We start from the raw sequence: 15798 nt of genomic DNA on the forward strand, positions 1-15798 counted from the left end.
TCTCTTCCTAGTTACTTTCTTTGGTTATTTTTTAAAGCCACCACAGTGGGTGACCCCAACCATCCCTCTGGCCTCACTTTTGATGTTGAGGTGGAGCAGTGCATTTCAACCTTGGCTGCCTGCTACAGTCACCTGGGGGGTGCTGAAAAATGTTAACATTCAGGCTCTGCCACCTTCCACATTCTATTGGTCTGAGATGAGGCCCAGGCACCAATATTCTTTCAAGATCCTCGAGGTGATTTTAACCTGCAGCTGGGATTGCCTTGCTAAGAAACATTCTACTCTTAGCTGAATCTTTAAGGGGTGCATTCATATAATAGTTACGGCGTCTCAAATTTGAATATGTATGCAACTATTTTGGGGACCTTGTTAAAACGCAGATTCTGATTCTGTAGTTCTGGGGCGGGACCAAAGTTGCTGCTGGCTCCTGGACCAGGACCACAGTTACAGTAGCAAGGATGTTGCTAACTTCTAGATGCCTGGTTATTAGGCCAACCAGCCCGGTCTGTGCTCCCGCCATCTCCCTGTTGAACAATTCTGGCTCCTCAAAGCCCAATCTTTCCTTAAGGCTCTGGTCAAATACCAGCTCTTACTGGGGTCCTAGCAGTCCTATAGTTCTCCACACTGGAATTAACCTCTCACCATCCCATTCTCCCAATACCCTTGACTTGCAACTCTTTGTTTTGTTTCGTTTTGTTTTAGACTGAGTTTCACTCTTGTTGCCCAGGCTAGAGTGCAGTGGTGTGATCTCAGCTCACTGCAACCTCTGCCTCCTGGGTTCAAGTGATTCTCCTGCCTCAGCCTCCTAAGTAGCTGGGATTACAGGCATCTGCCACCACACTCAGCTAATTTTGTATTTTAAGTAGAGACGGGGTTTTACCATGTTGGCCAGGCTAGTCTCAAACTCCTGACCTCAGGTGATCTGCCCACCTTGGCCTCCCAGAGTGCTGGGATTACAGGCGTGAGCCACAACACCCAGCCTGCAACTCCTTTTCAACATGAATTGTGTAATAATCTACCATTACTTTAAGTTATTTATATTCTGCTGGCTATTTCTTTCATGGGATTATGAGACCCTGGAGGGGGAAAACACATCTTACTCATCTTTCTATCACCCACACCACCTGGCAGCATACTTTACAAAGAGTAGAGGGAGTCTGGAAGTACTTACTGAATTGAATTTGCAGAACCCAGTTATAGGTCACATCTTCAACTTGGAAGTTATTTTTTTTAAGTTGGAAGGACCCAGCTCTGGATATTGCAAATATATACATAACAAAGCAGCTTGGTTTTAAAATGAGGTTGAGTGACTAGTAATACCGACTGACAGAACTTTATCCATGCGAGGAGTATCAAGAAAGATGAGTTAAGTAAAGACTGGCCCAATTCCCAGTTCTCACAGGCTGTTAAAAGAAGTTGCTACAACCAACACCCAATTAACCTGGTGCACAAACACAGATGCAATGCAATAAATACACACAACGAAAACCCAAATTAATTTGAGGAAGGCTCCAGGGCTGTTTTGGCCACCACCTAAGAACGAGTCTGACTCCTGTTGAGAGGAACATTTCTTGGGCACTTAACTTCTTGGTTTTGGGGAACCACAAGAAAAACAAGTGGTACAAAATTCAGTTCTGCTTCCAATTACTGTGTCCCTGAACCAAAGAGTCCAAATCACAGTGGGGCAGTCGGGGGTGAAAGGAGAGAGAACATCCTGGTTCCTCCTTTTCAAAGAATTTGCCCATGAGTTTTCTAGACTCATAGCTACTACCAGTGGGTCTAAAGAGAACAGTGACTTCTAGATACCCAGCCCTGGGCTCCTAATAGCTTCGTAAATTACCCAATGCAGTGGGCATATGTGGAAAGAAAACAAACCATTTGGAGAACACTTTTCCTTTTTTTTTCTTTTTTTTTGACATGGAGTTTCACTCTTGTTGCCCAGGCTGGAATGCAGCTCACTGCAACCTCTGCCTCCCCCATTCAAGCGATTCTCCTGTCTCACCCTCCCAAGTGGCTGGGATTACAGGTGCCCACCACCAAGCCCTGCTAATTTTTGTACTTTTAGTAAGAGACGAGGTTTCACCATGTTGGCCAGGTTGGTCTCAAACTCCTGACCTCAGGTGATCCACCCACCTCGGCCTCCCACAGTGCTGGGATTACAGGCGTGAGCCACCGCGCCTGGCTGGAGAACACTTTTTAAAAGAATGGTTTAGCTTAAATACTTGAATAAGGATCCTGCCACCCCAGCAGTTACTGAACAATGCTCCAGTGATTAACCATGTAGTAACTGCCAAAATGTAGAGCAAGACCCTATTTTTGCTCATCCCTCCTCTAACAGCTCCTTCTTCCTTCTTGCAGGCTCTGTTTCCACTCCACCAAGCCCCAATTCAATTGTTTTTAATTCAAAATCAAGTAGGCAGCTATTAATGACTGTTAATGGAGCATCTACTATGTTGTGGTAAGAGGTTTCAAAACTCCACATCCAAAAGCTGGCCAAGTATGAAAGATTTAAGTAGGAGTTCCACATAAAAATAGAAAGGATGGGCCAGATGCAGTGGCTCACGCCTATAATCTCAGCACTTTGGGAGGCTGAGGCAGGCGGATCACAAGGTCAAGAGATGGAGACCATCCTGGCTAACACGGTGAAACCCCATCTCCACTAAAAATACAAAAAATTAGCCGGGCGTGGTGGCAGGCACTGGTAGTCCCAGCTACTCGGGAGGCTGAGGCAGGAGAATGGCGTGAACCTGGGAGGCAGAGCTTGCAGTGAGCCAAGATGGCACCACTGCACTCCAGCCTGGGCAACAGAGTAAGATTCCATCTCAAAAATAAAATAAAAAAATAGAAGGGATGTGTGGATCCAGTTAGCCCATAATTGATGTACTTTGGATTAAGGTAGAAACAAATTACAAAGGGAAAGACATGCTTTCTCCTCACTAGTTGTTTAGGCTCCTTATAAAAAGCTGCAAAATAAAACATCTAGAATTTCATTTCAGCAATATATCATGAAAATAATGAACAATCAGCAGGCGGCTCATACCTGGTCCTGGGGGGCCTCTCATTCCAGGGGGCCCCGTGGCTCCTTCTGGTCCTCTCATGCCTGGCGCCCCAGGAAGCCCTGGGATTCGGGGACAGTCATCAACATCTGCAGGTGGCCCCGGTTCACCTGAAATTGGAATTACTGCTTGTGTAAAATGGATGCACATGCTTATGAACAAGCTCCTTCTACAGTCTCTGGTTAAAGCTGGACTTCTCATACTATACTGAAATTTAGTACAAATTTAGTATAAATTTCAGTATAAATGTTTGTAAAGGTTCAACAATCCAATGTAAGTTCCATGAAGGCAGGAATTTGTCTTGTTCCCTGGAGGGTACATGAAAAACTTCCAGAATGTTGGACTGACCGAATGAGTGAATGGAGTATCACAGGAAGCAGAAGTATGAAATAGTGAAGGTCGGATGATGCAGCAATGTGATGACCCTCACAGGATTACCCAATCTCTGGGCCATGTTTTACTGGAGTAGCAGCCACAGGTAGCATTGCAAGAGGGACTGATGGATTCCTAAAGCTCAGCTTCATGTGTCCCTGAGTCCTTACTCTACACTGCAGCCACGTGGGTTTCCACAGTGTCAGTCACTCACACAGAATTTCAGGATTGCTAGAGGCTCAGAAGCAGTAACTTTCAACCTCGAGTAAACATTGGACTTATCCAGGGGAGTCATGGAAATATACTGATGCCTGGGTCCCACTCCCAGAAATACTGATTTACTTGATAATAGGATGTGGCCTGAGCAGTGTCCTCATCATTGGCTGCATAATAAACTCAGCTGGTGAGCTTTTCAAAAGTACTTATGAATACTGGGGCCCCATCTAGACTAATTAAATAGGAATTTCTGGGAGTGGGACCTGGGTGTCAGTAGTTTTTGGTTTGTTTAACTCCCACGGTGATTCCAGTGTCCATTAGGGCTGAAAAGCACCGTTGGAAAGCTATAATTTTGACTGTAGCACATCAGAATTGTGTCGCTAGTTTGTTAGAAACCAGAGTTCCTGAGTCAGGAGGTCTGAAGTGGGGGCCATGTACATTTCTAACATGTTCCCAGGGAGGCTGATGGCGTTGATCTGGGAATCTCACTTCGAAAAACACAGGCTGGGCACAGTGGCTCACACCTGTAATCCCAGCACTTTGGGAAGCCAAGGCGGGTGGATCACTTGAGATCAGGAGTTTGAGACCAGCCTGGCCAACATGTGAAACCCCATCTCTACTTAAAAAAAAAAAAATAGCTGGGTGTAGTGACAAGTGCCTGTAGTTCCAGCTACTCAGGAGGCTGAGGCAGGAGAATCACTAGAACCCGGGAGACAGAGGTTGCATGAGCCGAGATCGTGCCACTGCACTCTAGCCTGGGTGACAGAGTAAGATTCTGTCTCAAAAAAAAAATAAAAGAAAAAAGAAAACCACTACACTAAAGATGTGACATTTTTTTCTTTTACTTTCACATCTTTAAGACATTTTTTCTAAAGCTTCATTCAGTCATCCTGCAAACATCACACAGGGATAAGAAATAATAACACTGAACAATAATGATAACAGCTAAGGCTCACTGAATGCTTTATCATGTATCAGGCCCTGTGCTGAATGCTTTTACTATTAAATCCTCCCGACAAGACTGTGTATGTGCTACTGTTAGGAGAAGGGTACGGACAAGAACACTCAGGCTTGGCCAGACATGGTGGCTCATGCCTGTAATTCCAGCACTTTGGGAGGCCAAGACGGACAGATCACGAGGTCAAGAGATAGATTGAGGCCATCCTGGCCAACATCTCTTTAGTAGAAACCCCATCTCTACTAAAAATACAAAAATTAGCCGGGCGTGGTAGTGTGCAGTCCCAGCTACTCAGGAGGCTGAGGGAGGAGAATCGCTCGAACCTGGGAGGCGGAGATTGCAGTGAGCCAAGATCACACCATTGCACTCCAGCCTGGTGACAGAGCAAGACTCTGTCTCAAAACAAACAAACAAAAAAAACACTCAGGCTCAGGCAAATAAGTGACGCTTCTGTGGTGACACAGCTTACACATGGCAGAGTCTGGATTGCAATCCAGGGCATTCTGGCTCCAAACCCATGTTCTTAACCACCTCATCAGACTGCATCAGGAACTCTCAATATCCGGGTAACAAATTCTAAGAAATGAAACATATTTTAAAAGGTATCATCTGGCTGGGCATGGTGTTTCATGCCTGTAATCCCAGCACTTTGGGAGGCCGAGGCGGGTGGACTTCCTGAGTTTGGGAGTTCAAGACCAGCCTGGGTAATAGGACAAAGCCCCATCTCTACTAAAATTACAAGAAATTAGCCAGGTGTGGTGGCACATGCCTGTAATCCCAGCTACCTGGGAGGCTGAGGTAGGAAAACTGCTTGAACCTGGGAGTGCAGTGGTGGGATCTCCAGCCTGGGAACCAGAGCAAGACTCTGTCTCCAAAATAAATAAAAATAAAAGATATCATCTGATTAGCTATGGTGTTCTTCAAATGCATGCAAAAGTGTGAAAGAATTTCAGGAACATCAATCATAAAGCAGTAAGAAAATCCTTAACGAAATGTGGCATAACAACAAAGTTTTAGTCTCCTAATACTTACTGGGCCTGTGTAAAACGACCTGGAATTCTTATGAGCTATTTGGAATTTAACCCCATGTAAAATATGGTATAAAACCACAAGCAACACAGGGCCAAAGGTATTTTTATAATAAGTACAGTTTAATGTAAAACTTGGCTTTTCTACTATGGATGACTTGAGAGAGATGCATAGAGGCATCTTCTATTTTCCCTGAGTAATGTCTGGCCCTTCCCAGTGGGAACGGCGTTCAGAAAGTAGGAGCATGTGGTTGGTGCTTCCTGTTTAGAATTTTGACGTTCTCTTGAAATGACTTTATACATACAATCACAGAGAGACAGGATTGAAATGAAAACATCAAATACAGTTTAATTTTTAAATATAAACATTGAAAATACCAGGACTTTTTACATTTTTGATTTTGCTTTTCTTTACTTTTTAATAAGTCAGAAGCTGAAAAATAAAAAGGGGAACTGAGGCCTCTCTTCTAAAGACCTTAAAACTAATACACGGTGTCTGTATTCAGAGCAATTTTCGTTAGGACAAATAACAGAGGCCTGGAAAGAACAAATGCAGGCATTCACAATTTTTCTCTTTCTCTTTTGAGAAATGCTTTTTATTTTCTTTGAAAATGCCGGCACAAAATAACACATTGTTTTTGCATTGCGGAGCATGAAGTGAACATTTTCCTTTTAACACACAAAGAAATGTGCGACTTGAAAATGGACTTGAGGGTGTGATAGGAAAGGCTTCTCACAGCCCCTTACTGGGAGGTGAGGCCCCATTTTTTAATGTTGTACATACCATTTATTTTAGGGATGCTCTATGTATTTATATTGTAGAATTTAAAAAAGGAACTTACATTGGTATGTACTACAGCCTTTGACAGAGAAAGCCCACATACTTCATGCCCAAATTGAAACTATATAAGCTAAGGATCTCCACTGCCTTGACAACCTATAATGAGGCTGAGTGTCAGGATGCTCTAATATGAGGTTACTCTATCTGTAACGAGGAAGCAAAGCACTGCAGCCTGATAACCTTACAGCACCCCATCTATAAAATGTGACAAAGTTGAGCTCACCCATACGGAGGAAAAAGGACGAGTACAGAAATGACTAGAAACCAGAGTGAGGGGAAATTACCAATTTTATAGCAAAGCTTACCTCTGGGGCCTGGAGGAATCCAAAGACAACAAATGAGGGCCAGTCCATGATTTTCACAGGGTGGAAAGAGATTTTAAATTTGTGGATTAGGACAAAAATGAAATAGATTGAGAACATACATAATAATTTGAGGCAGCATCAATGACAAGCAGAATGGCAGCATCTTATTTACATAAAAAGTCCACATCAATGTGACTGACAGGAGCAGCCATGATTTAGTAACGGAGTTTTCATCTCTAGAATGACTTGAAATGAAACTCTCTTGAGCAATATAAAATTCTAGTTGATTTCTTATGGCGAATATCTCCTAATTTAATGCATGTAGGAATTCTATCCATTTAAAAGCTTCTGAAAATTTCATATTAATTTGCCAAGTACAGGGTATGCATAGAAAGGAAATATGAAAAGAATCAACATATAGGCCAGGCTCAGTGGCTCACACCTGTAATCCCAGCACTTTGGGAGGCCGAGGCGGGCGGATCACGAGGTCAGGAGATCGAGACCATCCTGGCTAATACGGTGAAACCCCGTTTCTACTAAAAATACAAAAAAATTAGCCGGGCGAGGTGGCGGGCGCCTGTAGTCCCAGCTACTTGGGAGGCTAAGGCAGGAGAATGGCGTGAACCTGGGAGGCGGAGCTTGCAGTGAGACGAGATCACACCACTGCACTCCAGCCTGGGCGACAAAGCGAGACTCCGTCTCAAAAAAAAAAAAAGAATCAACATATAAGCCCTTGTTCCTCCTTTACTACGATACATCATAAAGCAGTGCTATTTATTTATTCTTTGGACTAGAGTGCTAATTTAGGACACTGCAAAATATTCTGAACTGACGCCACATTACTGTAATATTGATTTAGGATCTTGAAAGATATTACTTCTGCCCATCTCAAATACACATGTCTGTTTGCCCCTTCTCTCCCCAACTCTTCCTTGTCGTAATTTGACCCTATGGTTAAAAAGTGTTGCCTACAGAGTTAAACTGAATAGCTTTTTCTCTTCCTAGGAATGAATGGAATTTACAGAAAAAAATTAAATAAAACATGTAGGAAAATCAATGAAAATTCAGGGATTGGAATTGAATATACAATCCTAACAAACAATAATCAAATCAGTCTTTGCCTCTTGCATGAAGGAACACATATTTATTTCCCTTAGAAACAGTCTATATGGGCCAAGCACAGTGTCTCATGCCTGTAATCCCAGCACTTTGGGAGGCTGAGGTGGGCTGATCACCTGAGGTCAGGAGTTTGAGACCAGCCTTGCCAACATGGTGAAACTCTGTCTCTATTAAAATACAAAAATTAGCTAGGCACAGTGGCACATGCCTGTAATCCTAGCTACTTGAGTTTGAGTCAGGTGGATCACTTGAACCCAGGAAGCAGAGGCTGCAGTGAGCTGAGATCACACCACTGCCCTACAGCCTGGGTGACAGAGCAAGACTGTCTCAAAAAAAAAAAAGTGTATATAAAATCAACTCCTTTTTTTTTTTTTTTTTTTTGAGTTCATGTCCTTTATAGGGACATGGATAAAGCTGGAAACCATCATTCTCAGCAAACTATCACAAGGACAAAAAACCAAACAAACACTGCATGTTCTCACTCATAGGTGGGAATTGAACAATGAGAACACTTGGACACAGGAAGGGGAACATCACACACCGGGGCCTGTTGTGGGTTGCGGGCAGGGGGGAGGGACAGCATTAGGAGATATACCTAATGTAAATGACGAGTTAATAGGTGCAGCACACCAACATGGCACATGTATACATATGTAACAAACCTGCACGTTGTGCACATGTACCCTAGAACTTAAAGTATAATAAAAAAATATATTTTAAAAAGTTAAAAAATAAAGTAAAAAAATCAACTCCTAATTTTCAAACTTATTCATTCTGACAATAAATTATTACTTTACCAAACATGAGACTTTGTAGTGCAGCCTGAAAGAAATATACTTTTAATATAAGGGCTTAAAAAGAATGTGCTAGTAATTCAGAATATTGACTACTTTCTGAACAACGATCAGTTTAGTAAATGTTTAAACAAAATGCTGTATGTAGGTTGGAAGCTCACCTGGAAGACCAGTGGCCCCTTTTCTCCCTGGAGGTCCAGGTAAACCCTTCTCTCCAGGTGGCCCAGGAAATCCATGTGGTCCCTGCGGCCCCGGGAATCCCATTGGTCCTTAAAAAACCCAAAACATAAAAATGAGGGCACTGGAATGAGACAAGATAAAAACAATGACATTTTGATAGACTGAATTCAGAGATTCACTCCAACAAAATGCAGAGCATAGCTAGCCTGAGAGTCAAGATTAGCCTTGCTTTCCTCTGTGAGACTTAGAGGGGTTGCCTCTGAAGGAAACACATGATCAGCCGAAAGAACTAAGGAAATGGTTCCATGGTCAAGACGAGACTAAATTGCAATGAAAAGAAGTCCTATAACCCTAAACTTTCTCTGGAGACAAAGGACTGGAACTGAAGGGAAAATCAGGAGTTTTCAATATCCGGGAACAATGTGCCTCCCCAGGCGAGTTCAGACCACTCTCCTCCTCACTCTTAGTTTTAGGCACAACAGTTCAGTTCCTCATATGTGATGTTCCTTTACTTCTTCCACATCCATAACGTCTTCCTCATTTTTTAGAGTTAAGATCAAGTCTCACTTTCTCAGGGAAGCCTTCCCTGGAATCCCAACTGAAGTTTAGTTGCTTTTTGATAAGCTCTTCATTCAGGACACTTAACTGGATTTAAACTGACATATCCCTTAGTGTGCATGTCTGTCTTCCATAAAACTATGCTCTTTATAAAAGAAATTATTATTATTATTATTTGCTCCATTACCCAGGCTGGAGTGTAGTGGCACAATCATTGCTCACTGCCGCCTCCAACTGTTGGGTTCCAGCGATCCTCTCACCTCAGCCTCCCAAGTAGCTGGGACTACAGGCACACACCACCATGCCCAGATCATTTTTAAATTTTTTTGTAGAGAGGGGGTCTCACTGTGTTGCCCAGGCTGGTCTTGAACTATACTGGCCTCCAGGGATCCTCATGCCTTGGCCTCCCAAAGTACTGGGATTATAGGCATGAACCACTGAGTCAGGTGGAAACTCTGTCCTTATAAGATTAGAGACTCTACTTAAATTTGTTCACTGCTATATTCCTGCAGGTGCCTAACAGATATTTGTCACTGTGTAAGTCATAAAAGGTAAACTGAGGAAACTCACTCTCTTTATAGTAAAGCACTGTTTGGCCTTTATCGTCTCTGGACTGGGAGTCAAGAAGCATGATTAGTGGTTCCACCAATATTTCTAACTCCCTGTGTATTCTTGTGTAGATCACTGGTATTCATATGGTGTGTTATTTCCTCAGTCCTGAACTTCAAGTCCAGGTAGAGATTTATTCCCTAGAGTAACTAAGGAGGAGGAGTGTTAGCCAGCCCCTTCCTCCTTCCTCTTGGTGACTAGAGTGTTAGCACGTCAGTCCAATTCTGAAGTTCAATAATTGGAAGCCTACTTACCCGTAGATTTGAGCCACATTCTCTACAATTGATTTCATTGCTAATATAGATGAACAGGCTTGCTCCATACTGCTGTACAGGCTGTGCACTGCACAATTCCACAGATGCCATTTGCACTACAGTCATGGCAGCCTCACAGTGATTTTTATCTGTGACCTAATCTTTTGCCTTATTTCACACTTGGTTCAGAACTCAGGCAAGGTGCTCGTTATTGGGCTCCTTTTGCAAATTTCAACTGTTGCTTTTCTGATATCCAGCTTCCTTATTTATGAAATAGGGAAGTTAAAATGGACACTCATTAGTCATCTTTTTTCAACAAAAGGCTTCTTTCAACCTAAAAATCCTCTGAAATTCTGGTGACCAAAAACTGATCTCCCCAAATATTAGCAGTTGGATAAAAATTAATTAAAATAAATATTTTAACCTCAAATAGTGGGGAAATTCAGTGATTCGGGATCTTTGCATGAATATAAAAAGCAAAGTCAGCAGTCTAAAACTAAGCTGTCCAATACAGAAGCTACTAACCACACACGGCTAGTTAGCACTTGAAATGTGGCCAGTCCAACCTGAGCTGTGCTGTCAGCGTGGAACACACATGGGATTTCAAAAGCAGGAAGAAGGAGTGGCTTATTTGCAAAAGGAGCTAGGTTTGCACAATCAGCTCAATTATCTCATTGATAAATGTATATTAATTATATGTTAAAATAAAAATATTTAAATATATTATGTTAAATCACAGAAAGTATGAAAGTTCACTTGTTTTTACTTGTTAAAATGTGTCTACTATATTTTTAAATTGCACCTGTGGCTTGCATTACATTTCTACTGTTCAGTTCTGGCCTGGAAGATTATCAAGAGTATTATTAGGGGCTAAAGATGAATTTGTGTTTCTTCCTTTTACTTGTCCAACTTTGACCCAAACTTCTGGACTCTTTGGGGAAATAAGGACATTTTAGAAGGTAGTCACTTTGTTTGCACAGGAAATAGAAATGGCGGCACAGTACCCCAGACCCTCAAGGGTAAGATAACCAAGTTGTTCACATACTGCTTAACGGAACAACATTCATACCTTTCTGGCCATCTTTTCCATCACATCCTGGAAAGCCTTTGTATCCTGGAGGGCCTGGTGGGCCAGGGGGACCTGGTGGCCCTGGTAGACCACAGTCACCTGGCTCTCCTCTCAGAAGGTCAACACTCCCAGGGAGGCCTGGAGGCCCAGGTGCTCCTGACCACAGAGAAGAGACAAAAATATTCTTTTAGTTAAAGACAAATGTGTATACTGGCTGCTTGACAGCTTCTGAAGAAAAACAATTCGATGATTTGCAAGCAAGGAATAAAGAGAATTAGAATAATAAGAAAGTCAATGATAACAGAAATGAAATAGAATGGATCATAATACCAAGTTGAGAAATGGTGTCGACAATGGGTTGGTAACTGTTAGACAAAATGAACCCAAGCAAAACCTTCCTTCCCTTCAACGTCATTCCTGTTGAAACTATCATTTTGGGTTTTTGTTTGCATTGCCATCTTACTGCTTTAATAAGATGGATGAATGGATGGATGGATAGGTGGATAGACGGTTGGATGGGTAGATAAGATAGATGGATGGATGGATGGATGGATAGATGGATGGATGGATGGATGGATAGGTGGATAGATGGTTGGATGGATAGATAAGATTGGATGGATGGATGGAGTACCAAACAGACAGATGAATGGATAGATGGATGGATGGATGGATGGACGGACGGACGGATGGATGGATGGATTGATGGACAGATAGGCATTTGAGGAAATACGTCTGGTGGGAAAGGAATGTTCACTCGATTAAATTTATAATCCTAATGGAAAACAAGTCTCCACAAATAGGAATAAATTGACCCCAATTATATTCCTACTTAGCTTCTGTACTTCTTAGCACACTTTTGAGAGCTTTATTATTTTCATTGTACAATCCCTAAAATCCTAAAGATTCAAAGATGATGGGCATGTGTCTTTATGGAAGAGTTCTAAGAGCTTGTATGAATGCAACTGCCTGCATTTAGCAAGATATCACACGGAACCACACTCTTCTCCCAACTCCCAACCCAGCTCTAGCCTAAACCTACTTGGTCAGCTTAGTAATGACTTCGAACATCTTTCCTTACCAAAGTTTGTCCCTGTGAAGTCATGAAAGAAACAACATGTCCTGTCAGCAGCACATGAAGAGACTGTTTCTTGTGTGCCACAGGCCTGCATCCTGTCACTCTGGGCTAGTGCCAGTGGTTTATGTGACAGTTGCTACAGACCAACAAGGAGGGTGCGATTCCCACTTGCCACCCACTTCTGAAGACATTTGATCAGCATCAAGCTGGTGACAAAAAAAAAAAAACGCTTGCTTGTCAGTTTCTACCCTGAAGAGACGAGGGTCTAACAGAGCTGAAATAGAAGAGAGGGCCAAGTCCTGGTCCTGGATATGGTCCTGAGAGCTCACCACTACCCAAAGTCCCACCCTAACTGTGTCCCACTTATCCACCTGCCAAGCTGATGGGGGGCTGCTTCAGTGCTTCTATTCTGCCACTCTCTGGTCCCACATTCCTCCAGAGCTGGCAGCATCTAACAAAGGGAGCACTGCCATCCTTTGTCATGATTCTCTCATACCTCTTGGGCCATCAGGACCAGGAGGTCCCTGATCTCCAGGTGGACCCGGGTCAGGAATGTCCTTAGGAGCTCTTCCTGTAGCACCTGCAGGACCAGGTGGTCCTGATCTCCCTAAGAGAAGACATGTTCACATGTTATCCTCATTGCATTTGGAAGGTTTTGGGTTAGTTATTGAAAGAAGGGCAAAGCATGCTGCAGCTTACCTGGGGAACCTGGGGGACCTTTTTCTCCACAAGGACCTGGAGGAGAGATTCCTGGGCTCCCAGGGTCTCCTCTCTCTCCTTTTAGCCCAGGTATTCCCACTGGACCAGGTGGCCCCACATCATGCAAACCTTAATGGGGAAAACAGAATTAATACTATATCTTCTCCTTGCTTGTCCCTGTTATAGTGCCTGAAAAGGAACCACTTCCCAATAGCGGCAGAGAAGTGGCTGGTTCTGCAGACACCAACCACTGGTTGCAGTGGTGATCCAAATGTCTGCACCATTTCTCTCTTAGGACCCATCACACTGCTCAGACATAAGTTTTATTTCTTTTATAGTTATTTTCCAGATTTTTAAAAACAACAACTTAGAGGCAATACCAACACTCCCACCTCTACAATGGATAGAGTAAAAACAAATGAGATACAATAAGTAATCATGCGTAAGTTGCGTTGAAATTTGAGGTGGAAACTGGCATGATTAGAACTATTGTGGAATTTCACACTGGGAAGGAAGAACATCAGTGTTTTCTTGGAAGGCACACACATTTAATCTGACTATTTGGAGGAGCTACTAAATGAATCGTAAGTGACTATATTACTGGATCTTCCAAACTAGAAAGATTTCACCTCTCCAACAATAAATTCAAACCTAGCAGCACAATTCCTGTTCCCCAGGGTCACTCGAATTTGCATGTTAGGTTTCAGCTACTTTGTCTGATCATAAGCGGTTTTTCTGAGAAAGTAACACAACAAATGTGCATTATATTCACAGAACAAGATAAAATACACTTGTCAAAGATTAACCTATTTGTGGTATGAAAATAACAGCAAATTGTGGCAGTAATTTGTTTTAGCAGTGGCCATAAAAGGATGCTATTAGTACTAATTTGACCCATGTGGTCAAACATGGCATTACTATACTTAAAACAATACAAAAATTCTAAAATCCCCAACTAGTTACTTGTTAGGATAACATTTTGAAATCTGGCTCCATTAAAGCAATTGTTCAGAGTACTTTTAGTAGACAGAAAATTCCAAGCAATACCAACAAAAGACACTGTTAACCAACAATTCCTTCTTAAATAGGGTTTTCTCAAATGTCCTTTTCATGTCATTGTCAGCACTAAAAATAGCTCCAATACTGTGTCTCTAACCTAAGCCAGTTTTTTTAGTTTTGCCTCCAAATCTCATGAAGTGCAGAAATACCAGGGGAGGGTACCACTTTCTCTCATGAACCATTGACTGAAGCTCAGTCTGTTATGAATCTATTAGGTGCTTACCTGAAGCGCCTTTGGTTCCTTTCTGACCCTTCAATCCATGCAAGCCGTTCAGGCCAGGTGATCCGGAGGGACCTGAAAAACACCACAGGCCTGTGACTCAAAGGAAGACCAGCCACCGGTACTCACTCTAGCCACAACCGCAGGCACTGCCCAGCAGAGGGCGCGTTGCTGGGGCCAGCAAGCAGCTCTGAGCGTCTGGACTTCATCATCAGGGTGGAAACCCAGGCCCAGGACTATTTAACACATTCATCCGATAAAGATTTTCTGCCAAGACAGCTTAACACAAACATTTCTTTGGTTTTAAAGTACTGCTGTTGGTTTCTGATCCTATCATGACCAGATACGGTCTAGAATTACTGAATCTTGGCATAGGAAGTGACCTTTGATTTTATGACAATAAAATCACCCTAGATGAGGAAAGAGATCGGATGGGAGCAAATCCAGGCCTCACACCTCCCAGGCTTGGGGTCACTGCACCCTCCCAGGGGCTGCAGGCTCTGGTTTCTTCAGGATCTACTCATGGAGATGCAGTCAGACGAGAGGACGCATGGCACCGTGGCATGCTGGCAAATGCTTGCCCTGCGATGCTCAGGCCTGCATGGCGAGTGTGGCTCCAGCTTGCAGTCACTTCTTTCACAACCATTCTGATGCTTTTCTACAGAACCTAAGTTTATTTTGCGATGATCACTGAAAACTCCCATCTCTGTAAATAGACATTACCCCACTGATGCCTCTGTCTTCTCTCAGAACGTTCTGTTTAGTTCTCCAAAGAGCCATCCACCAGCCTGGCTTGACTGAAGCTGTCACTAAACACTTCCAGTGGAAAATTTTTCTTAAGGTTTTTCATCAACATATGTTGAGTTGTGTTGAAGTTGTCTGAACAAGAGCCTTTTCAAATGACACTTCTTGATGGCCCTTGGTAAAGTTGGAGGAGGAGAGGGAAGGAAGAAAGCAGGTAAGGAATATTTATCGAGCATCTCTTGGGCACTGAGCCATCTGCTGGGTGCCTTCTCACAAGTCCTGTCCCACTGATGGCTATGAGCACTGAAGCTTCTCCCCAGCCTCTGGTCAAGCCTGGAAAACTTCCTATCTCATCAGCAGATCTTCTACCCAGTAGCTGTTCTTTCTTATCCAAGATAAGAGCCTCTCAGTGCACAGCCAGCCTGTTTACTTTAGTTTAGGGTCACATCTCTCAAATTTGGGACAAGAATACCATCAGCTTATAAGGTTGAACACAGAAGGTGCCCCTCACCTACCTCCATAATATAGGACCCCCTTGATTGTTGATGTCCACCCCACACTGTGAAACAATCATGTCTTTGGGCGACTGTCTCCCCTGCTCAAGGGTAAATAAGAGTTCAAGACTAGGTCCTATGGATGTGT

At 43.0% G+C, this 15798-nt stretch overlaps 1 protein-coding gene across 2 annotated transcripts in view; it reads right to left on the bottom strand.

Annotated features, from left to right (window-relative positions):
- Positions 1–15798, bottom strand: part of COL4A4 (collagen type IV alpha 4 chain) — a 322996-nt gene that overhangs the window by 17193 nt on the left and 290005 nt on the right. For both annotated transcript variants that reach the window (XM_055290810.1, XM_063645750.1), the window contains 7 exons: positions 14416–14487; positions 13134–13262; positions 12931–13041; positions 11360–11515; positions 8851–8958; positions 6777–6785; positions 3041–3166 (listed from right to left, as the gene is read on the bottom strand). In XM_055290810.1, the coding sequence (XP_055146785.1) occupies positions 3041–3166; positions 6777–6785; positions 8851–8958; positions 11360–11515; positions 12931–13041; positions 13134–13262; positions 14416–14487 (711 nt within the window). The remainder of the gene's footprint in view (positions 1–3040; positions 3167–6776; positions 6786–8850; positions 8959–11359; positions 11516–12930; positions 13042–13133; positions 13263–14415; positions 14488–15798) is intronic.

This window comes from Symphalangus syndactylus, chromosome 8 (assembly GCF_028878055.3).
Source record: "Symphalangus syndactylus isolate Jambi chromosome 8, NHGRI_mSymSyn1-v2.1_pri, whole genome shotgun sequence".
In the NCBI taxonomy this organism is placed as follows: domain Eukaryota; kingdom Metazoa; phylum Chordata; class Mammalia; order Primates; family Hylobatidae; genus Symphalangus; species Symphalangus syndactylus.